General features: G+C 40.6%; 1 protein-coding gene across 1 annotated transcript in view; it reads left to right on the top strand.

Annotated features, from left to right (window-relative positions):
* The window catches only part of ADAMTS5 (ADAM metallopeptidase with thrombospondin type 1 motif 5), a 56,277-nt gene extending 35,074 nt beyond the window's left edge, over positions 1 to 21,203 (top strand). Inside the window, exons 4-8 of the mRNA XM_040227668.1 lie at positions 841 to 1,124; positions 3,216 to 3,399; positions 3,983 to 4,158; positions 6,315 to 6,490; positions 14,237 to 21,203. Coding sequence (XP_040083602.1) covers positions 841 to 1,124; positions 3,216 to 3,399; positions 3,983 to 4,158; positions 6,315 to 6,490; positions 14,237 to 14,804 — 1,388 coding nt within the window. The 3' untranslated portion in view covers positions 14,805 to 21,203. The remainder of the gene's footprint in view (positions 1 to 840; positions 1,125 to 3,215; positions 3,400 to 3,982; positions 4,159 to 6,314; positions 6,491 to 14,236) is intronic.
* The last annotated feature ends 3,588 nt before the right edge of the window (positions 21,204 to 24,791 follow it).

Below are 24,791 nucleotides of genomic sequence, written 5' to 3'. Positions count from 1 at the left end.
GATCTGAGTCATTTTTCTGTATTTCCAAATATCTGGTATGTTTGGTAGAACACGGTACATGCTAAGCAGATGCTTATTGAGTGCAGCAATGACCAGTGTTCTTTATTTACGGAACTAATGGAAAGGTAACATGGATGGGGGATGAGTGCATGAAAAAGAGGTAAGAACTGGGGTTGGTAGTGGACAAAGGGGCATAGAAAGGGTGCAAGGACAAACTCTGTTTCTCAAAGTTGTGAACACAACTTTATTGTTATTGTTGTTTTTGCTGTTGTAACACCGAGGTGGCACTAGTGGTAAAGAACCCACCTGCCAGTGCAGGAGACATAAGAGACACAGTTGGATCCCCTGGAGGAGGGCATGGCAACCCACTCCTGTATTCTTGCCTGGAGAATCCCATGGACAGAGGAGCCTGGCGGGCTACAGTCCGTGGGGTCGCAAAGAGTGAGGCATGATTGAAGTGACTTAGCGCACAGCACACACATTGTTATTATACCCACTTTCTGATTTCAGCTAGGTCCATCCCAGTTTCTTTTAGTCCCTCAGCACCATGGTTATTTTCACAACTAATTATTGCAAAATTTTATTTAATCAAATAAAATTCACTGCCATCATTATGATACCATCATTATGGATACCCCAGGGCACATCATCCATCAGAAATCCTGGTGGGTGTTGGCGAGTTCATGGAGGTGCTCAGCCTCGTCCAGAGAGTCCCCTCGCCAGGGATCTGTGGATGCAATGTGTCTCCATACCAGCTGGAGTCTTGCTTCTTTAGATCCATCATTTTCAAAGTTGGAAACAGAAACACAGAACAGTGGCCAATCTTGGTTGTTCTTGTAGGTAACTGTTTGCTGGACCTACCACACAAACAGATTCCGGGGCCCGAGGAGCTCCCGGGCCAGACCTACGATGCCAGCCAGCAGTGCAACCTGACCTTCGGGCCAGAGTACTCGGTGTGTCCCGGCATGGACGTGTGTGCCCGCCTCTGGTGTGCCGTGGTGCGCCAGGGCCAGATGGTGTGTCTGACCAAGAAGCTGCCGGCCGTGGAAGGAACGCCATGTGGGAAAGGGAGGATCTGCCTGCAGGGCAAGTGTGTAGACAAAACCAAGAAAAAATATTACTCGGTAAGTGCTTTTCTTGTCACGCAAGCCCCGGAGCCCCAAGGGCTGAAGTACATTCCTGTGACGTGGAGGGGACTGTCCCCAGAAGGCTCTGTTTCCTAGTTAAAATATTTTTCCTTGAGGGATCTATTTACCACTTCCTCTTTTACCTGCAGGAGTCATCCTCAGCTGTCAATTACTGGAGAAAATGCCAGTCTCGGGTTATACCCAGTAATAAATGAGTAGAGAGCCCAGATTCTGTCTCATTGAGACCACAAGTAGGGCCCCTGAGTCACCACTTGGGAGTTTGCTTTCAAACTGCTCTTCAAGTTATTGGAATACATTTGTTTAAATTCAGGAAGGGAATCACAGGAGAGCTGACAGATGATCCTCAGGCATACTTGGTCAGCTCCAAAATGATCCTGTTCCCCACCATGGTGTGCCTGCTGCATGCTTAGTTGCTCAGTCCTGTCCAACTCTGTGCAAACCCATGGACTACAACCTGCTAGGCTCCTCTGTCCGTGGGATTCTCCAGGCAACCCACTGTAGTGGGTTGCCATTTTGATCCTCAGGCGATCTTCCCAACCCAGGGATCAAACCTGGGCCTCCCACCTTGCAGACGGATTCTTTAACCACCTGAGGCAATGGCAAGTCATCTAACGTCAGGAACTAAAGTAGCCACACCTGCTGCAGGAAGGCACCGGACCTCCCTCTCTGTACACCCAGTCCAGCTTCAGGTCAGCTCCCACCACCTTCATTGTCAAGCAAAGCACTGGTTCCTTCTCATTTGCAACCGGAGAAGGCAATGGCAACCCACTCCAGTACTCTTGCCTGAAGAATCCCAGGGACAGAAGAGCCTGGTAGGCTGCAGTCCATGGGGTCGCTAAGAGTTGGGCACGACTGAGCAACTTTACTTTCACTTTTCACTTTCATGCATTGGAGAAGGAAATGGCAACTCACTCCAGTATTCTTGCCTGGAGAATCCCAGGGACAGAGGAGCCTAGTGGGCTGCTGTCTATGGGGTCGCACAGAGTCAGACACGACTGAAGTGACTTAGCAGCAGCAGCAGCACTTGCAACATTTTCAGAGTCCCTGGAAGACCTTTGCCATGCGCTCATTCCTTGTTCCTTTCAAGGCTTACCACCCAAGCTACCAGTCTCAGATACCGTGACACAGACACCATGAACCATGCAACCAGAGGATGTTCTTCAAGAATGTCCTTGACAAAGGAGTTACTAATATTTTCCTTTTGGTGTCTCAGCTTCCTGCTGCAGCGTTTCCAGAGGAATCAACCTGGGATGTCATAACAGGGCTCTTCATTCCCTGTGGTTGGTCCATGTGATTGGGTGCTGTTAGTATCTGTCCGGTTTCCTTTCTACTGGGTGTTATGAAGCCAAGCTCAGGTCAGATACGTTTACATATGACAGATGGGCTGTGTGATGTCTGCAAAGGGACTGCAGAACTTGAGCACTCAAGAGGGAGAAACGATGGAAGAGTAATCAACCTGGGATCATGCAGCTTCTTTAGCATCACACAGTTCTTTAAAGATGCAAAGTCAGAGTGAACACAAAGTGAACCATGATTCGGTGGTGACTGACGGAAATACACAGCATCAGAAGGTCCTTGCAGCATGCTCAGTACTTCAGGTGAAGTACTCAAACCCTCTGGGCTTCTCAGGTGGCTCAGTGGTAAAGAATGCACCTGCCAGTGCCGGAGATGCAGGTTTGATCCCTGAGTCAGGAAGATGCCCCAGAGGAGGAAACGGCAACCCACCCCAGTATTCTTGCCTGAGTAATCCCATGGACAGAGGAGCCGGTGGTGGGCTACAGTCCATGGGGTCACAAAGAGTTGAACAAGAATGAGTGACCAAGCACACACCCATTCAGATCCTCTAGTGCTGGGGGGGCAGGAGGCAGAAAAGGTGGATTGTTTAGAATTGGAATCACGTTGCAACTTCAGAGTGTTCAACATCTGTGACCATGTGAAACTCAGAGATGATCATGTTTTATCTGTGATGACGTTTCCACCGAGTCATTGCATGCAAGTGATTTCTAAATGTACATTTTGAAAATTGTCCACCCTTCTGAGTAAAATATCTCCTGTTTTCTATTTTAGACATCAAGCCACGGCAACTGGGGGTCCTGGGGGTCCTGGGGCCAGTGTTCTCGCTCGTGTGGGGGCGGAGTGCAGTTTGCCTACCGCCACTGCAATAACCCAGCGCCCAGGAATAACGGCCGCTACTGCACAGGGAAGAGAGCTATCTACCGCTCGTGCAGCGTCACGCCCTGCCCGGCTAACGGTACGCTGCTCCCAAGTGTCAGCAGCGACCATATGTCAAGCGTAATTTGTATTCTGGGGCTTCTTTGGTGGCTCGGTGGTAAAGAGTCTGCCTGCCTATCCAGGAGACATGGGATCAATTCCTAGGTCAGAAAGATCCCCTGGAGAAGGGAATGGCTCCAGTATTCTTGCCTGGGAAACCCTCTGGACAGAGGAGCCTGGTGGGCTACAGTTCATGGGGTTGCAAAAGAGCCAGGCAGGACTTAGCAACTAGACAACAAAGATTTTATTCTAGCAGTCACCAATAGGAGAGGCTGAAGAAATATTCTGTTAATCTTCTTCCACACTGTTCCACCAGTGTGCAAATCAGTAAAAATACATGAGTGGTTTTTAAATTATTATCATAAACAGTTGAGTATTCTGGGAGTAGGAAAAAATAATTGCTATTTTCAACTCTGTGGATAAAAATCCTTCAACACTGGTGTGTCAAGAGACTGTAGAAAAAAAAAAAAGTTAGCATCTTCTCCTTGAGAGTATTTACATGAATAAGAATGTATCTGAGTTTCAGAACAGAGTAATAATGTGCTTTTTTTTTTTATTTTTAGGTAAATCTTTTCGTCATGAGCAGTGTGAGGCCAAAAATGGATATCAGTCTGATGCAAAAGGAGTCAAAACATTTGTGGAATGGGTTCCCAAATATGCCGGTGTCTTGCCTGGAGATGTGTGCAAACTGACCTGCAGAGCTAAGGGCACTGGCTACTACGTGGTGTTTTCTCCAAAGGTAACTGCTCACAGACCGTCCAGAAACAGTGGGTGCCCTTGGCGGAAATTATTTGGTAGAATGGAGGCTGCACATACCAAATGTAAACAGTCATTATTTGAGGGGTGGCTAGATTTTGGAAGGTTTTATTTTCACCTCTGTAATTTCTGTATTTTCAAACTTGCTACAATGAATCAAAAGGATTTTGTAAACAGAACAAGTAAATGTTTTAAAAGCTATTTTTTGAAAAAGTGTAACTCTGTCAAGAAGATGAGTTGTGACCTTAACTTCAAAATAGTATTCCCTAGGTACATTTATAATTTGTCGTGTCTGACTCTTTGCAACCCCATGGACTGTAGCCCATCAGGCTCCTCTGTCCATGGGATTCCCAAGAATACTAGAGTGGGTTGCCATGTCCTTCTCCAGAGGATCTTCCCTACCAAGGGTTCAAACTTGCATCTCCTGCACTGGCAGGCAGATTCTCTACCACTGAGCCACCTGGGAAGCAAAGATAAATATAAAGGATACTTAAAGTTTGTATTCCCTACTAGATGGAATGACTGCTTCTCAAAAGAATACTTTTTTCATATTTTTAGCACAAATTATATTTGTAAAGGGGACTATAAAACAAGAAAGTTTTCTATTTTTCTATGTTTTATTGAAGAATTCCATTGGTGATTCATGAATCAGGATGTCAACATCATTATCCCTGACCGAGACTTCAAAATGTCCTGTGCTTTTAATATGAATCAATGTCCCTCTAGATATACACATCATAATATATGCATGTGAAATTATCCTTTATTTTCCAAAGAAGAGCATTTTCTAAATCACTGAAGTTTCAGTTCTCACAATCAACATTATGCAATGGCTTAAAATACTGTTTATCCAATTTGTAAATAGATGTGATATTTAAAACCACCTCTGTAACAGATCTTCAGATATTTATGACATATTATTGAAAAATAAGTTAATGTCCCAGTTATGTACATTTTAAAACTTTCATCTTTTATTGCAAAATAATACATTTTCTTTTAAAAATATTATATAAAAAATAAAAGCAAAAACCATCATCTGGAAATATAATCATCCAGAAAGTTGTTAACCTGTTGAGGAATATCCCACCCCAATTAACACACATCTACATATTCATATACTCACAGACATATGACAAGAGTTTTGTTTATACACAAATACAAAATATGCACATTTATTTGTATGACTATGTGTGTTACTTACATGCACAAACCACTAAGAGGTCATATATATACTATTTTATAACTACCTTTTTCAATATATGCTAATTCTTTTTTTCAAAAATATGCAGTCTCTTCCAGTAAGTACTTTTCTCAGACTTCCCCAGACTCTTTTTTACACAAATTTGTCTCTATATGGGGCTTCCCTGGTGGCTCAGTGGTGAATGCAGGAGACACAGGAGACTCGGGTTTGATCCCTGGAGGAGGACATGGCAACCCACTCCAGTATTCTTGCCAGGACCATCCCATGGAGAGAGGAGCCTGCTGGGCCATGGACCATGGGTTTGCAAAGAGCTGGACACGACTGAAGCAACTGAGCATACATGCTCACATCTCTATTTCAGCATCTCACCATTTCACACAATAGGGAAGGCTTTCCAACATGACAAGGCTGTGCGTGTCCAGGGTAGATTTTCAATTTTATGATGGTAATAACAAGTATGCAACCAAAAAGGTTGCCCACATTCGTGAGCCTGCTCAAATCCTGCTCTCCCTCTCTCCGCACAAGTGACACATACTGGGTGAAACAAATATTCTATCAATAGAAAGACAAGACTATACCATGGGGACTTATCGCAGACACAGAAATGGAGATGAGGACCTTGGGTCTCCTAACACATTCAGATTAAGCTCACGAAAGAAAGAAGAAAGAAAGGGCACAACCCTGATTTATCCCAGTTCTCCAGTTCTTCTTCCTACCAATACGGCAAAGATTTTCTACTCAATACTCCTGGAAACTATGGCTTTTTTGCGGGGGGTGGGGGGGGCGTTGTTTATTTTTCTTTTTTTGGTAGTTTAGTTTCTGATATAAAATCTATTCCAATCAAACTCAAAAGTCACAAATTAAAACTTGATTTTATCAAAGAAATCACGTATGCAGAGCCAGTATTTCCCATCCCTAAGGTGTTTCTCGTCATTCAGGTGACCGATGGAACAGAATGCAAGCCATACAGCAATTCCGTGTGTGTCCGGGGCAAGTGTGTGCGGACAGGCTGTGATGGCATCATTGGCTCGAAGCTGCAGCATGACAAGTGTGGTGTCTGTGGGGGAGACAACTCCAGTTGCACAAAGGTGGTTGGAACCTTCAATAAAAAAAGGTAATGTGAGAGAACCACCCTTAACTGACCTGAACAAGACTTTCAGTTCAGTCACTCTGTCATGTCTGACTCTTTGCAACCCCATGGATTGCAACACACCAGGCCTCACTGTCCATCACCAACTCCCAGAGTTTACTCAAACTCATGTCCATTGTGTCGGTGATGCCATCCAACCATCTCATCCTCTGTTGTCCCCTTCTCCTCCTGCCTTCAATCTTTCCCAGCATCAGAATCTTTTCAAATGAGTCAGTTCTTTGCATCACATGACTTTAGACTCTTACAAAATTGATAAAGGAGGACTCATTACATCCTAAGCTATCTGTGGGCGTGTTACCCACCAGGGTTCTTGACCTCCTCCAAGCAATAGAAATTGACTAGAGAGCATACAAGAAATTCAGGAAAAGCTTTACTGGGGCCCATACAAGGGGAAGCAAAACAACAAGAAACATGTTCCCTTGCTTGCTTGCTCCCCTGAGGAGGGAGAGCTCATTCTTTATACTGGATGAAGGTAGAAAGGGGGACCTAAGTATTTTGCTCACCCTTCTGGTGGTATGACTCAAAGGGTAAAGAATCTGCTTGTAATTCGGGAGACCACAGGTTCTATCCCTGGGTCGGGAAGATGCCCTGGAGAAGAAGGAATGGTTACCCATTCCAGTGTTCTTGCCTGGAGAATTCCATGGACAGAGGAGGCTGGTGGGCTATAGTCCATAGAGTTGCAGAGAGTTGGACGCAACTGAGCAACTAACGCTTTCACTTTCTGGTGGTGTCTAGTGAAGGGGGGCGGGCACAGTACCCTGCTTTTTGCTCCATGCTCTTCAAAAGCGGCAGTTGGGTTTTTTGATCTCTTCATATTTTGGGGGCCCAGAATTTGCCCCAGCTACACACAGACGATCGCACATGCAGTTAATTTTTAATCCCATACAGTTTCTTTGAGTTTTGTTGCTGGAGGAGAGGTATGTCCAGGTGCAAGCATTGTAGCACTGCAGCAAAGCGTCCCAGGTCCCAGGCCTGTCTCAGAGGAGGTTTAGCCAGCCTCTCCTTAGTAATGCTTCATGAATATGAGAAGGGAAGGCAAGGACGTGAAACGGATCCCAACTGGAAATTTGTGGCACCTCTCAAAGCAGATGGAATCACAATGGCCGTGGCTCCAGGTTTTGTAGAGTGTGAAAAAGGCAAAGAAAAAATCTGTGACATTCCACTTGAGCCATACCTTGCAGATCTGTTATTCCTGAAACACAATTTAGGAAGAGATGACTGGTTTCCATCTTAACTACTTTTTTTAAAAAACAAATAAATTCTCTTTGGCCTGTATTTTTCTTGAGAAAACATTTCTCAAACCAAAATGTAAGTGATCTGCAGTGGTGTAGAGGGCAAGCCTGTTTTTGAGTGCATTACCCTGGTTTCTATCTACTCTATGAAGCATAATATCTGTTTCCTGCTCCTTCTCATGGTCCTTGATTACACTCTTGCTTTAAAAATGTAAGTTTAGAAAGTAACCAGTTTCTGGCATGAAATATTATACTCTCAGCTAGGATGACTGAGTCAGCTAAAGAGTCTGCAGGAATGCAGAATTGTTTTTCCTCTTCACCAAGACTATCCTTACGCTATGTGGTATTGGTCAGATGGGGCTTCCCAGGTGCCACAGTGGTAGAGAATCTGCCTGCCAATGCAGGAGATGCCAGAGACACGGGTTTGATCCCCGGGTCAGAAAGATCCCCTGGTGCAGGAAATGGCAACACACTCCAATATTCTTGCCTGAAAAATTCCATGGACAAAGTAGGATTACCATTCCATGGTGAGCTACAATCCATGAAGTCACAAAGAATCAGACATGACTGAGTGTGCACACACACTCACACACATACATTGATCAGGTACATCTGTATTCTTGATGTATGTGCTGTGTTGTCTGTAACTGGAGAGGAATATACAAGCCAAGCCAACAAGAAGCGTTTCTTAAAACAAATTGCATGCCATCATAATGTAAAAAAACTAAAAGTAATCCTTGCTATGATAAAAAAAAATATGGCTTGAGAATTTATTCCGTATTAAAATATTCATTCCTAATCTTGTTTGCTAGTGATATTATAATTATTCATCTAATGGTGTTGGACCATCTGGGTCAAAAAGCCTGCAAGTCCAATTATATTCTGCATTTCAGTATATTTCAAAGGTGCAGGCACCTTAGAAAAGATCCAGTCTAATGTTTGCTTTATAAATGAGGGATTTGGGACTCTGAAAGTTTAAGATTTATGCAGTTTTACATGACTGAGGAATGCCACAGTAGAGGCTATAGTTTAGATCGTAAAAATAGGATGCACAGGCTATTTGTTAAAAAAAAAAAAAGAGGAAAGAGACAGAAAGAGAGAGAGAAAAAAAAGAAGGAAGGGAAAAAATTCAGAACCAAAAGAGAAATAAAATTATTTTTTTAATAGCTTATGTACTATATGCTATGCATTCTTCCTACATCAACTTATAAGACTCATAATGCTGCTGCTGCTGCTAAGTCGCTTTAGTCGTGTCCAACTCTGTGCAAGCCTAAGCTAAATTTAGCTTTTAGGTTTTTTATGTGTTTACAGCAAATAAATACATATTTGCTGTCACACAAAAAGATGAAGGTATTCATGATAGCAACAAGCAGGATGCACCATAAATTCTTGAAAACTGATTTGACCAAGATTAGAATATGTGATGCAAACGATCTGTTTGAGTATCCTGAATAAATTATCTTGACATAGTTGACTGATAAAAAGGAACCCTGATCTTGGAGCTGGAATATTTGCAATCCAGCTCTGACTTAGTAATTCCCTAGCCACATGGTCTTGAGGAATCACTCACCTTCTTTCCTATTAACAGCCTTGAAAGTAGAATGGTTTTATTTTTTTATTTTTTTAATGTAAATTTATTTATTTTAATTAGAGAATGGAAATAATAGTAATTATCTTGCAAATAAATGTTCCTGTGAGGATCAAATGAGATTAGCATATTAAAATATTTCACTAAGTTCAAAAATCTTCAGGAACATGATCCTAATTTTAATTCACTCCTCTCAATTTTCTTCATGTCCCTAAAGGGCAATTCAGTCCTTCTAACTGCCTAGGTCTAAAACTTTGAGCCGTCTTTCACACCTCATGTTCTGTCACACCGCACATCCATTCATCTGCAAATCCACTTAGCCCTACTTCCAAGGTATGTCCCAGAATCTGGTTGCCCCTCACCACCGGGAGGACAAGCACCACCATCCAGTGGTCATCCTCTTGGGCTGTATCAATCCCGCAGTCTTCAAGGGTGGCTTTCCAGCCCATGGGTCTTCATGGTCTCTTCCTACCTGAGTCAGATGGTGGCCTTCCTGGGCTCAACTCTTCAGTGACTGCCAGCTCACTTAGAGTCAGTGTACAAGGCTGTTTTGTAACCTGGGTGATGCCAAAAGCTTTGGTCCCTGCCCTGCTCTGAGTCTCTTCTTCCCTGGCCTCTTCTCTTGCTCTGCTCTAACATACTGGACTTCCCAACTTCCCAACGCTCTTCAAACAAGGCAGGCAGGAGCATGGGCACTATTTCCTCTGCCTGGAACAGTTTTTGACAATATAACCAATGCTTCCTCTAGAATTCCTTTAAATGTCTGCTAAATGTAACCCCTATCGCCCCCAGGCAGTGACTTCCTTAAATGAATTGGAGGGTTTCTCCCCCTTCCTCCTTGTTCTGCTGTCTTCTTACTCTCCTCTCTTCTCCACAGCTCTTATCAACAGATATAGTCACATAATTTTGTTTGGGGATCTAACTCCCCCACTCCTGCTAAAATGTCACTTCCACGACAGCGTGTGCAGTATGTAAGAATGCATGTATTCCTTCATGGCAGGTGCTCTTCCTAGTACTATGGAGAAAGCCGTGGACACAAGAAGATTCCCTTTGCAAATAGGTTCATCTGTACCATTTTTCTAGATTCCACTGCTGCTGCTAAGTCGCTTCAGTCATGCCCGACTCTGTGCGACCCCGTAGATGGCAGCCCACCAGGCTCCCCCGTCCCTGGGATTCTCCAGGCAAGAACACTGGAGTGGGTTGCCATTTCCTTCTCCAATGCATGAAAGTGAAAAGTGAAAGTGAAGTTGCTCAGTCTTATATGCGTTAATATAATATTTGTTTTTCTCTTTCTGACTCCCTTCTGTATGAGACTCACTAGGTCCATCCACGTCTCTGCAAATGGCACAATTTTGTCCCTTTATATGGCTGAGTAATATTCCTTTATATATATATATACCACATCTTCTTGATCCATTCCACTGGACATTTAGGTTGCTCTCATGTCCTAAATAGGAAAGAAATCCAAAAAAGAGGGGATATTTGTATAAAGAAAAAAGAAGATTCCTTGCCGTGCCATCCACACTTCATACTTACATGAAAACAGCTGTGTTCATTCATGGTGACCAAGGAAACTGGTTAATGCCCAGAATTTAAATGATACCAATCAGGGTGAAAGAAAACAAATAAGGAATAAAAGGAAATCCTATTTTACTGAAGCATCAAGAAATCTTCATACTGCCCAGTGCCTGGAGCTACTCAGTCTGGAGACCTGCACGGGGCTGAATTCCCACTGATTCTCATGAGTATGAGTCAGACTCCAAGAACGAGAATTAAAAAAAAGTCTGTGCTGTCTGATTCTCTCAACCGACATTCTTTAACTTTCTTGACACTCTGTTTGGTATCACTTAAACTCTGAACATCACCAGAACATATTTTCATTTAACTGTTAATAAATTCAGTTGACTGAGCTAAGGGTTCCATGCACAGAGACGTGGTAAAAGGAGCAGAAATTGGGAGTCAAATGTCCTAGTTAACTCTAGTGAACCTGGGCAGATTACTTTAATACATCTTCCCCGATAGGCTTTTTTTTTTTTTTCCAAACATGTATTTGAGTTTTGTTTAGATTTAGCAGTGTAATTCATTTACACATTGAATTTTTCTGCTTTCCTTTTTAAAAAATTTATTTGTTTTTAAGGGTACTTGCTTTGTAGTATTATGTTGGTTTCTGCCAAATATCAACATGAATCAGCCATGAGTAGACATATGTCCTCTTCCACTTGAACCTCCCTCACCATCCCACCCGTCTAGGTTGTTACAGAGCCCCAGTTGGAGTTCCCTGAGTCATACAGCAAATTCCCATTGACTGGCTATTTTGCACACGGTAATGTATGATTTTGTTGTTGTTGTTGTTCAGTCACTAAGTCATGTCCAACTGTTTGCAACCCCATGGACTGTAGCACACCAGGCTCCCCTTTCCTTCATTATCTCCCGGAGTTTGCTCAGATTCATGCCCACTGAGTTGGTGATTCTAACCATCTCATCCTCTGCTGCCCTCTTCTCCTTTTGCCTTCAGTCTTTCTCAGCATCAGAGTCTTTTCCAATGAGTCAGCTCATCTCATCAGGCGGCCAAAGTATTGGAGCTTCAGCTTCACCATTTGTCCTTCGAATGAATATTCAGGATTGATTTCCTTTCGGATTGACTGGTTAGATCTGCTTTCAGTCCAAGGGACTCAAGAGTCTTCTTCAGCACTGCAGTTCGAAAGCATCAGTTCTTTGGCGCTCAGCCTTCTTTATGGTCCAACTCTCACATCCATACACGACTACTGGAAAAACCATACCTTTTGACTAGATGGACCTTTGTCGGCAAAGTGATGTCTCTGCTTTTTAATATACTGTCTAGGTTTGTCATAGCTTTTCTTCCAAGGAGCAAGCATCTTTTAATTTCATGGCTGCAGTCACTGTCAACAGTGATTTTGGTGGTGCCCCCAAAATAAATTCTGTCACTGCTTCCACTTTTTCCCCTTCTATTTTCCATGAAATTATGAGACCAGATGCCATGATCTTCATTTTTTTAATGTTGAGTTTTAAGCCATCTTTTTCACTCTCTTCTTTCACCCTCATCAAGGTGAAAGCCTTTTTAGGTAAGATGGAATATTTTTCTCCTGGCTTTGTTTGAAGCTATTGTAGAAACATCTCATCTCTTACTATTAGACACTTAAAAAAAATAAAAAAGATCCTGTGACAGAATCTAATCCAAAATGTACTACATAAATAAAGTTAATAAACCAAATTGAATAGGTAAGCCGTATCATCAGCATTGCATCTTCTCTCTTCAGGACAGTAAGAAGTTCTGCCACCTGCCTGGCCATCACTAAAGATCAGATGCCCAGTACAAAGGGGCCTTCCCTGGGACTAAGCCTTCTCTCCAACTCAGAGGAAATGCTTGAGTGGGAAATACACTTGCATTTTCCATATATGGATCAGTTGCCCCATATCCTCTAAACTTGAGTAAGAATTTGAAAGTAAATAAGTAAATTTCATACACATTAGTCAAACTGCACAAGCAAAGTATTTGTTTATATTTAAATAGCTAGGAAGCTAAAACATATGGAGACACTAGTTTAATTACTTACAGAGACAAAGATTTTGGCAAAAGATGCCTCCTCTGCACTGGTGTAATGCCTTGGTGCTCAGCTAACTTTCATCCTAGCCTTTTCTGCAAACTTATGGGTATCAGAGATACTTATACCTTTGCCCACTTTCCTGAGCAGAAGATGGATCATTAGAAATCTATCTCATTTATTGCTCAGCATAAAAGCCTCAGTAAGTCCACCATAAAATTTTGCAGACCCTAATAATTCTGGGAAATTTGCTAAGGCATTAATGTTTCTTTTTTTCCCCCCTTTTGATACCAGTAAGCTGTGGTTACTCAGTTACAGAATTTTATATTTTATTTTCTGTCCTGCCCCAGCAAATCCAGAGTGTTGGGTAGAAACAGAATCAGAGCCTCTATGCTGCCTCTGGTCTAACAAATAATTAACCCCATGGTTTCTCAACTAGTATGCACATTAGAACAGTGGGAGAAACTCCAAAAGTACTGCTCTTTCTCACCCAAAGATGAGGATTCATATTTGCAGGCTTTGAACTTTTTCAAAGATCCACATGTGATCTTAATGTGTATACAAGCTTGAGGAACATTAATTGAAAGATTTCTGTGAGATTAATTGAGGGTAGATTTTTGTTGGTTTCTGTTTACCTGTATCCCATTTTGTGCCAAAAAGAACATAGAGTAGCTTTGTAAATTTTGAACATCATGATAAAAATGTATACAGGACATCCCTTCATGGTTTAGTGGTTAAGACTGCGCTGTCACTGCAGGGGGCATAGGTTCAATCCCTGATCAGGGAACTACAATCCCTCATGACTCATGGTGTGGCCAAAAATAATAAGAGAAAAGTTTAAAAATAAAAAAAATCCTGTTGTTTAAAGAAATGTATACCATATAATAGTCTAACTATAATTTTATCTTGTTATAAGAAAACCAACGTTTGAAACCAATTTTAAGCTTTAATAAATTGAAAATTTTAAATTTTAATACATTAAAACTGCACTAAGATAAGGTGATGTGCAAGTGTTAATCATTCAGTTAGTGTCTGACTCTTTGTCACACCATGGACTGTAACCCACTAGGCTCCTCTGTCCATGGAATTCTCCAGGCAAGAATATTGGAGTGTGTATCCATTCCCTTCTCTCCATTCCCTTTGATACCCACCCAGGGATGAAACCCGGGTCTTCCACACTTTTAGAGAAATTCTGTTTGTGCATCTATTTGTTAAGTCTCTTACTTTTTTTTTTTCTTTTTACTTCCTCCCGCCTCTCCATCCCCCCGCCCGGTCCCGCCCCGCCCTGGTTCCTTCTCTCTCCGGTGCCCGACATCCCTGCTTCCAGTAAGGGATACACTGACGTCGTGAGGATCCCCGAAGGGGCGACTCACATAAAAGTCCGCCAGTTCAAGGCCAAAGACCAGACCAGATTCACTGCCTACTTAGCCCTGAAGAAGAAAAACGGTGAGTACCTGATCAATGGCAAGTACATGATCTCCACTTCAGAAACCATCATCGACATCAACGGGACCGTTATGAACTACAGCGGTTGGAGCCACAGGGACGACTTCTTGCACGGGATGGGCTACTCGGCCACCAAGGAAATTCTCATCGTGCAGATTCTTGCCACAGACCCCACAAAAGCCCTTGATGTCCGCTACAGCTTCTTCGTTCCCAAGAAGTCCGCTCCAAAAGCAAACTCTGTCACCAGCCAGGGCAGCAATAAAGTGGGCTCGCCCACCTCGCAGCTGCAGTGGGTGACGGGCCCCTGGCTTGCCTGTTCACGAACCTGTGACACGGGCTGGCACACCAGGACAGTGCAGTGCCAGGACGGGAATCGGAAGCTGGCGAAGGGATGTCTCCTCTCCCAGAGGCCTTCCGCGTTTAAGCAGTGTTTGCTGAAGAAGTGTTAGCCCTGTGGTTATGGCCGTCTGCCGGGACGACTGAAAGGATGGCTCGTGGATGCTGGCGTGGCGAACACAGGGTCCACCTAAAGCGCAGAAAGTCACACCCTGCGGTGTCATCGTCAACGAGGAGTCCAATTATGGGCAGAATCTGCCCTCAGCGACCAAAATGAAGGTGTGCACTGCTTCGTGGGACAGTGGTGACCTTGGAACGTGGAAACACTTGCGAGTTCTTGAACATCCCCTGGGCCGAGGAGATTGCAGAAACACGGATGAATGTAGAATCAGGGGACATTCGAAGATGGCAGAGCAGTCTCTCCCTCGTCACCTACCTCTTATAGAATGTCTTCAAAGGCATCATAATCATTTTCATGCATATTATTTACACAACAGCTTATTTTTATTGTTTGTAAATACATTCTTCCTTGGTATGTCACTTTATATCACTTGGTTCTATTAAAATATATATATATATATTTCTATAAAAAAAAAAAGTATTTGACCAAAGTAGGTCTGCAGCTATTTCCACTCTTTCCAGTTTCCAGAAAGAGCTGTGGATGTTTTACTGGAAATTAAGAACTTGCTGCTGTTTTAAAAAGAGTTAGTTATACGTTCAGACTACGGGAGATATAATTTTTGTCAAAAACCATTTTGACAGCAAGCATTTTCTGAGAAATTCTGAAAAGAAAAAAAGGTCTCAGTGTATCTAGTCATTTAAATATACGCAGGGGTCCATTTATTTAAATCACTAACTGCCTGTATTTTTTCAGGCAGCCAGACAAATTAATGTATCGTGAGGAGGTAGAAGTGTTTGTGTGTGCATCAGTATTCAAAGGTCTGAAAATTAATTTCCTCCTGTTAGAATTTAAAAGTAAAAACAAACAAATAGAAAATACCTGCTTCACCATATTTTCAAGTTATATTTTCACAACTGCTTTCTCTCTCTGTGGCTCCTATCTGATATCTCACAATGTGTCGTATCCATACTGAACACACAGCAAAGTTTTCAATCACGGTCAACAGTGGTATACCTCTTACCAGCAAGCCTTTATAGTACGTTTTGTTTTCGCTCGTTTGTTTGCTTTGTTCAAGGGTTCTGAACCTATGATGTTTTGGACTTGTTGACTTGGTAGTCAGCCACATGTAGAAGTGGTTATCATTAATGTGGCTAGTGCCAAAAAAAAAAAAAAAAGGTTAATATTAACAAGACTGTTTCCACACCATGGGCAATAATTCTTTGCATTATTTTTCAAATCCAAGTATACTGATACTGTTAAGATTGTTCCCAGTTAGAAAGCATTTGGTTGTACCAGTGAGTGATGAAATGTGATGGCCTTTGCAAAGTTTGCTCCTATTTCCATAGCCTGTTTAGGCAGATTGTGAGTTCGAATAGTTAGACATGAAAAATTTTTCCAATCACCTGCATAGAAACTTCATAGGCAATAAACCACATCCCTCTATGCCATGGTTTTATTTTATTTGGTTTTTCTTTGTGAAATAGCACAAACAATTTGCTTTTATGAAATTTTCTAATAATCCTACCAAATGTGCCCTATTATAGAGATTTGCTTATAAGGATATTAGGGAACTACTACTTGAGGTTTCTTAAGCTCATGAGAGTTTATTTTTGTCATAACATATTTTTAATATAAAAGAATTATGTAATTGATCTTGCATAGCACATTCATTCCAGTAGACCAAGGGAATGAATGTCTCTGTGTTTCAAGTATTTTCTCAAGAAATCAAAAGTGTTAATCATCTTTTGGGTTTTTGTAGGCTGACTTTGGTTTAGACATGGTCCTTTTTCGTAATCAAGAAACAGTGAGATAATGGAGGCCTGTACAAGACTGGTAACCTTTTGATGAAGGTACCAGATATGAGGCACTGAGAGCAAAGCTGTTCACATCAGTAGAAAAAATAAAAATAACACTGATCATTTGACTATGCCGAGAGAATTAACAGACCAGCTTTACTTTTTCCAATATTCAAAATAACTTGAATCAAGTAATTCAGCTATGGCAATTTTTTAATCTTTTGTGGTTGTATTGGCAGTAACATTAAAAAATTATTGAAGAGCAAACGTGATTGTCTCCTATTCTGCTTCTCCATACTATATTCATAGATTTTAAAATATGATTTATCAATGATTCCAATTTTCCCCAAATACCGAAGTTTTACACTTCTCGTAGGAGCAATCCTAGAGACTTTAAAATAAATAAACCACTATTCCATGCTTCTATCTAAGGGGCTTTTTTAGTTTTTTTTTTTTTTTTCTTGTATGGGTATCAGTAGATTGACTAAGGAATGTATGTCTAAACTCCTGAGAAAATATATAAACTGGAAACTGAAATTTAGAGAAATGGAGTGTTGGGTAGACACAGAGAATGATGAGCAAAGGGAAAATCCTCACTATATGTAAAGTCATTTAGTTCAGTTTCAAGTTGTGTTATGCCTTTATTTTTTCCGTAGTTGCATCTTGAATTAAGAGTATAAAATTCAGGATGCTAGAAGCCACTTCCTAAAAAAAAAAAAAAAAGAGTTTAAAAGAGTTTGTCTGAAAATGCTCAGGTTAGTAAGAATCTAATCACACTCACAAAACTAAACACTCCAGATTGTTTCAGTAGATAAAAGGGAGCCCTGAACAAAAAAAATTTATTTCTTCTGGAACAGAAAATGTCAAATGAAGCCCTACCTTGTTATTTAGAGGTTTAAGGACATTGTTTTAATTTATTCAACCAATTCAATTTCCTCTGCCTTCCTGTGGAAACAGTTTTAGCACATTAAGAATGAAGGGGTTAATCACAGACAAAAAAAGTTGCAGCACTGAAAAAAAAAGTAATTTATTGTTTTTGCAACTGGTATGTGAATTTGTGTGATAAAATTATTTATTCTTATTTAACAAAAATATGTGCAAATTCTTCTATATTTAAGATGTTCTGCTGTTGTCCTACTTTTTAATTTATGCTTCATGTTTGTGTATAAAGTACACTTTGTGAGTTTACATAATATATGGCACTGGTTGCTTTTGTATTTTTTTTTTTTTTACTGAAAGCTTTCTGTGTGAAACAGGTGTATATGTGTATATTCCTCATGTATTCTTATTCTGATACTGTCCCTTTCCTTTCTAAGGACATTTTAAGTTTAATCTTCCATGGCTAGTAGTGTTCATCACTTGTAGTTATGTTAACAGGTCTTTGGGTTCCTAATCTTCCCAAACCTCAGCTAAGAAACACATTTATTCAAGGAACTAAGGTCTAAGTTTAAAACTAGAGTATATAGGTAGCATGGAAGCTTCGAGTAGAAGCTAAGACAATTCAGAATCAGGTCCATACACTTTCACTGACAAATTTGGACAAGGAGCTGTTGATATATCACAACCTCCAAATAATATCAATGATAATAAAGCAAAATAATGCCTTCTGCTGCTTTAGAAACCCTTCTTAACGTTAATATCATTTCCTCTCAGCATCTTTAGGAATTTATAAATGAGAGTAAACAAATCAGATTTAAATGATTTAGATGTTCATAGTCATAACTGTTTCTGCATAACTGTTTCTGTAGTCACAACTGTTTCTGGATCTCCGTTGATATGATGTTTTACTATTACAAGTTAATCTTTTGGAGGGATAATAGGATTTGGGAAAGCACCTTTGGACACACAGTTGATCAGATCAGTCTTTGGTTCTGATGTTTCTCCCCTTGGCTCCTTTATTAACAAGGTCATTTTAATGGTTTAGGAGAGGACAGTAGCCAGATCCAAAGAAGTTCAGGACTTGTGCTATAACTTAAAGTTCACTGTGAAATAAGATCGAACTTAACAACCGCTGGATTTTGCTAATAGTTTATGGCTGAGTATGAAATCTTATCTGCATGATCAGTGACTAATATTAATCTATTAATAGTCAAACTTGAAATCATAGAAACACCTTATATATTTTTTTTAACATTTCAAAGTTACAAAGTAACCTCTGAGTTACTATTTTATTCTACATGAATGACCTTGACAACAGAAATGGCCATTCAAGTGCAGGGTCAAGGTGATCTATCATATAGACACACAGAAAAGGAACTTTTATGTTTTATCTATTATTTTTCTAATTTGACAACAACCTGTAGTTTTAGGTTATCAAACAGGTAGATCAACTAAGTGGGCAAATCAACTAGCCCACTGAAAAATGCAATCTTTCTAATAGCTCCCTGTTAGCATGAACTACAGGGCTTCCTTTGTAGCTCAGCTGGTAAAGAATCTGCCTGTAATGCTGGAGATCTGGGTTTTGATCCCAAGGATAGGAAGATCCCCTGGAGAAGGGAAATACCTAGTCCAGTATTCTGGACTAGAGAATTCCATAAACTGAATAATCCATGGAGTCTCAAAGAGTCGGACACAACTGAGTGAGTTTCACTTTCACTTTCACTAGCATGAACTACAGAAATGACTTTTCAAGTTACAGCTCTTAAACACATCAATCTATACTGCACACTGAATGTTCTACTCAATTAATATATGAGAACATATTGAAACACCAACCCATGTATCAGTGATTCATAAAATGAAAATATACATAGTGTTCAGGAAAGTATTCCATCTGGCTATCATATTGCCATGATATCATAGTTGTCAATACAGATTTTCTAGAAAAGATAAAGGAATGTCTTGTTAGAATATGTTGGTTTTAAAATGGAATAGGACTGAAATATATATATATACATTAACTTACACTCTCTTAATGTTCTCACACTAAAAGTAAGTTTGCTTTCTGTGGTGCATATCTCACATCTCCACCAACTGGTCCATGTGCACTGCCATAGGTCAAGTGAAAAAAATTAATAATGGCCCATCATCCTATTGCGGGTTTGATCCTTGGGTTGGGAAGACCCCTGGAGTAGGAAAATGGCAACCCGCTCCAGTATTCTTGCCTGGAAAATCCCATGGGCAAAGCAGCCTGGTGGGCTACAGTCCATGGGGTTGCCAAACAGTCAGACATGACTGAGCACACCCGCCCACATCTTGCTATAAGGCACTGCCACAGCAGAATGGTCCAAGTCTAACACTGTGAGGACAACTGTGATTTATAAATAAAACAGGGATTTTTTTTTTTTTTTTTTTTTTACTTTTCCTTTGGCACATCCAGTGAACAATTGCAATCTTTATCAAGGTGCTAGCACTTTCAGTGACACAACTGCCAAATGCAGTATTTCTGAGTTACTATTTTATTCTACGTGATTTCTTGGTTTACAAGAAAGAAAGAGCTCTTTAAGTCTTTTTGTCAAGGCTGGGCACAACTTGATAATCAAAGTTTGGGAAATTGTACCTAATGGTCATTCACATTGGCAGGGTTTAGTGACAGAAGCTCCATGTACATTGAGGTTATTTCAGGTGACATCCAAACTTGAAAAGCATCAGGTCACCATAGCCCAGTTTTAGATGAGTCACATTCCATCATGTACTAAGCCATCAGCATTCCTTTCAAACAAACTTGTTTCAAGTTCACAAAGAAACTTTTGTGTATATTTGGCTGGACTTCAAGTTTTGCAGTATTTTATGTCTGTACACTTGGCTATTTTATCTCCATGTTTTCTGTAACAATTTACAACATATTAGAAACATTTCACCCCATGCTGAGTATATCTAAGATAGAGTATCATACTGTGTGACTTTGTGAAACTAGACTTTGTATTAAGAAATTTATATTGTCTCTGGATGGTATTTTTGCATTACACACTCCAGCGTAACATAAATGTAGGAGTTGACAAATACTGCTTACATTTTAATAAGATCGTTCATCAGAGGAAATCATGCATGTGCTTTGTAAACAGACTGCAGATAACTAAACAGATTGCAGGAATATGTTGGATTTGATGTGGGCAGTGGCCACAGATATTTGATTTCTATATTAGTGTCTGTGAGTCAAGTCAGGTAATAAACCAAAATAGGTATAGAACTGATATTTTTAAGTCTTGAAAGATGCTTTCAAGGCAGAGTAAAATATTGAAGATTTACATGCTGTATACAAGCAGTAAAATGTAAGCTGCTTTTTACTCTCAATTTTCCAGAAGTGATGGCATATTTTCAGTAAATACAATGCTGTTGGAAAGTCAAAAAAAAAAAAAAAAAGATCTTGGAAAACTAAGACGGGTCTTGTTTACAATGTCTCTTCAGCTTTGGCATATTTCAAACCTGAAACAACTATTGGAAGCATTACTGTGTTTTGTAGCCTACCTTCCACAACAGCTCTGTTATTCAGGTAAACCACTTGAAATAAGATGTTTGGGACCTTTACTGTAATAGTTTTCATTAAGGAACAATATCTATTTTGTAAAGCATTTCCTTATGTGTGACTTTAAACTGTAAAATCAAACATTGGTTTTGTGGTTTCAGTGGGCATAATAAATGTAAATTGTAAAATAGGTTAAAGTATGTATGGCATATAATATGTTTTAGAGGTAGAAACTACTGTCTATTTATTCTTAATTTTCTCATAACAGGAATAGGACCAAGCTAGGATTTAATGAAGCCCCAGGTTCTGTATAATTTCTACCATCTCTCATTCACTTTGGCACAGGCCTTTAATACTTTGTCTATCTTAAACTATAATGAACTTTTGCTTCAAGTTCTTCTTACCAGACCATCAGCCCCTACATCTGTCTAGTATCAAACTTCTGATGTTAAATTGGAACCACAAGCAACATAACCTACCTACTTCAGCCTTACTTTTATAAAGATAAATGTATTCTAGCTATAAAATTAAAGAGCCAAAATAATAATGCCTGCATGGAAATGTAAAAGGCATTAACATTCACAGTCCATGGGTTCGCTAAGAGTCGGACACAACTGAGCGACTTCACTTTCACTTTTCACTTTCATGCATTGGAGAAGGAAATGGCAACTCACTCCAGTGTTCTTGCCTGGAGAATCCGAGGGACGGGGGAGCCTGGTGGGCTGCCGTCTATGGGGTCGCACAGAGTCAGACACGACTGAAACGACTTGGCAGCAGCAGCAAAAGGCTATTTATTTGGTATCAAATTTATAGCATTAAGATTCTGAAGGACATGAATTCCTTCTAAAACTGAAATCATTACTAGTGTACATTGCAAACACTGAATTTCTCTCTCTTATCAAATAGTTCAGAATTGTACTTTAAATTTTCTTCTTGGTAGGATGTATAATGTTGAAAGAAATAATTTAAAACACTTAAACATTTAAAAGTCTGGTATATTGTAATTTAAGATTATTGAACACGTCTTTGTGTCAGGCCCAATAGTAAATATCTCACAAACTGTCTCCCAGATTTTCCACCCCATGAGCCTTAGGACATTGGTCTTAAGATACCAACACTGCAGATGGCCCTCAAATCATAACAATTGTCAGTGGTCATCTAGCTGCTGCCAAGGACCAAGCACTAGTATAATAACCTTAGATATTTGTCATCAGTTATTGGCTTCTTAAAGTACTAGGAGTCTGAGAGAAGGGTTGCAGGGTACATGGAAGAATGCGTGAAACTGGGGGTGGGGGGTGAGGGGAAGAATTTAAATGACTTGATGTGTGGGCCTTTGAGTAAAAACAAGAGCAATCCTAAAATTCCAATTAAAATGGCATGGAAACTGTGGAGAATTGGGCAAACAGTGAGAATAGAGACAAGAGCTTAGAGTGTACAAAGAACTGTTGTTTAAGGAGAGAGAATTTGATTTAGAAAACCAGTAAATGGCTGGAAGGGGAAAAAGCACCTTGGTATTTAATCTTACAAACTCCTTCACGTTAATATTGAGCTGGTTCAGGCAAAGTAGAAAGTGTAAAAGTGGTCCGGAGGGTACTTTTTAGATTAGGAGTAAAATGAACAAAGAAGATGGTTCAAAACAGAACTATAGGCATGTGAAAAGTCCAAACCATCTTTAATTCCTAGATTCTCTGGGGCCTTTCTTGATACATTTGTCTGGCCAAAAAGTTCTTTCAGGTTTTTCTGCAAGATCTTATGAACTTCTTGGCCAACTCAAAACATATCTTGAGAGCACAGCCTTTTTGTTTGTTTCTTCACTGCCATTTCCTCAGCTAGCCTGAAATTACCTGGCAAAAATAAATACTCAATAAATACTTGCCAAATGAAGGGAAGAAGGAAGAAATGGATAGCAACCAAGTAGATAATCGTCACTAAAGGGATTCAGAAAATGGTGAAAGATATCTTAGCAAGTGGGGAAAAGCAGGTAATGAAAATATTTTAAACAGGGAGCTCTGACATTTTAGACAAAAGGACAAGGATGTAAGGAAACCAAAGCAGATGGATGGTAGCTCCTTAGCTCCAAGACAGATCTTTAGTTCCTAGGATGACATGTTGTAAAAGAATTCTAAAGATGTCCCTCCGTAATTCCCATCCCTTGATCATTCAATCAAACACTAATCCAGATACTGCTGTAAAGACATTTTGCAGATGTAATTAAAGCTACTACCCTCTCTAACTCAAGAGAGGAAGGTTATCTTGGGTTAACCAGGGGTGGGGTGAAGGGTTCAAAGTAATCATATGAACTCTTAAAGGCAGGAAAGAAAGGCAGAAGGGCAAGTCAGAGAAATTCCAAGAATGAGAAGGATTCCATGCATGACTGTTGACTCTGAAGATGGAGAGAGGGAGTCAGAGGCCAAGGAGTGTAGAAAGAGTCTACAAGCTGAGAACGACCCCCCAGTTGACAGCCAGGAAGAAAACAGGGACCTCAGCTCTACACCTACAAGACACTGGCAACAGCATGGAGTTCAGAATCAGAGTCCTCCTCAGAGCCTCCAGAAAGGAAGGCAACTCTGTTGACACCTTGATTTCAACCTGGTTACACTGAAACCAGAGACCCAACTGAGCCAAGCTGAGCATCATGTTTTTCAGTCGGTAAATTATGTCTGGCTCTTTGTGATCCCATGGACTGCAGCACACCAGGCTTCCTTGTATTTCACTATCTCCCTGAGTTTGCTCAAACTCATGTCCATTGAATTGGTGATGCATGCCATCCAACCCTCTCATTCTCAGTCGCTCCCTTCTCGTCTTGCTCTCAGTCCTTCTCAGCATCAGGGTCTTTTCAATAAGTCGGCTCTTGGCATCAGGTGGCTAAAGTATTGGAACTTCAGCTCCAGCATAAGTCCTTCAAATGAACATTCAGGGTTGATATCCTTTAGGATTGCCTAGTTTGGTTGCCTTGCTGTCCAAGGGACTCTCAAGAGTCTTCCCCAGCATCACAGTTCAAAAGTATCAATTTTTCAGCTCTCAGCCTTGTTTACGGTCCAGCTCTAAGTCTAAACATCTATCATTATCTCACCATAGAACTGTGAGATAATAAACTTGTGGTGTTTTAGGCTGCCAAGTGTATAGCAATTTGATATGGCACTTATAGAAATATAGTGTGGAGTATTGGAAAAGCTATTGGTTTAGACCAGCTTAGACAGTTCTATGAAGACCTACAAGACCTTCTAGAATTAACACCCAAAAAAGATGTCCTTTTCATTATACACGACTGGAATGCAAAAGTAGGAAGTCAAGAAACTCCTGGAGTAACAGGCAAATTCAGCCTTGGAGTACAGAATGAAGCAGGGCAAAGGCTAATAGAGTTTTGCCAAGAGAATGCACTGGTCATAGCAAATACCCTCTTCCAACAACACAAGAGAAAACTCTACACATGGACATCGCCAGATGGTCAACACCGAAATCAGATTGATTATTTTCTTTGCAGCCAAAGATGGAGAAGCTCTATACAGTCAACAAAAATAAGACCGGGAGCTGACTGTGGCTCAGATCATGAATTCCTTATTGCCAAATTCAGACTAAAATTGAAGAAAGTGGAGAAAACCACTACACCATTCAAGTATGACCTAAATCAAATCCCTTATGACTATACAGTGGAAGGGAGAAATAGATTTACGGGACTAGATGTGACAGACAGAGTGCCTGATGAACTATGGATGGAGGCTCGTGACATTGCACAGGAGACAGGAATCAAGACCATCCCCAAGAAAAAGAAATGCAA

This window comes from Oryx dammah, unplaced genomic scaffold (genome assembly GCF_014754425.2).
Source record: "Oryx dammah isolate SB20612 unplaced genomic scaffold, SCBI_Odam_1.1 HiC_scaffold_2, whole genome shotgun sequence".
Taxonomy (NCBI): Eukaryota; Metazoa; Chordata; class Mammalia; order Artiodactyla; family Bovidae; genus Oryx; species Oryx dammah.
This window is presented reverse-complemented; position numbering and strand designations above follow the sequence as displayed.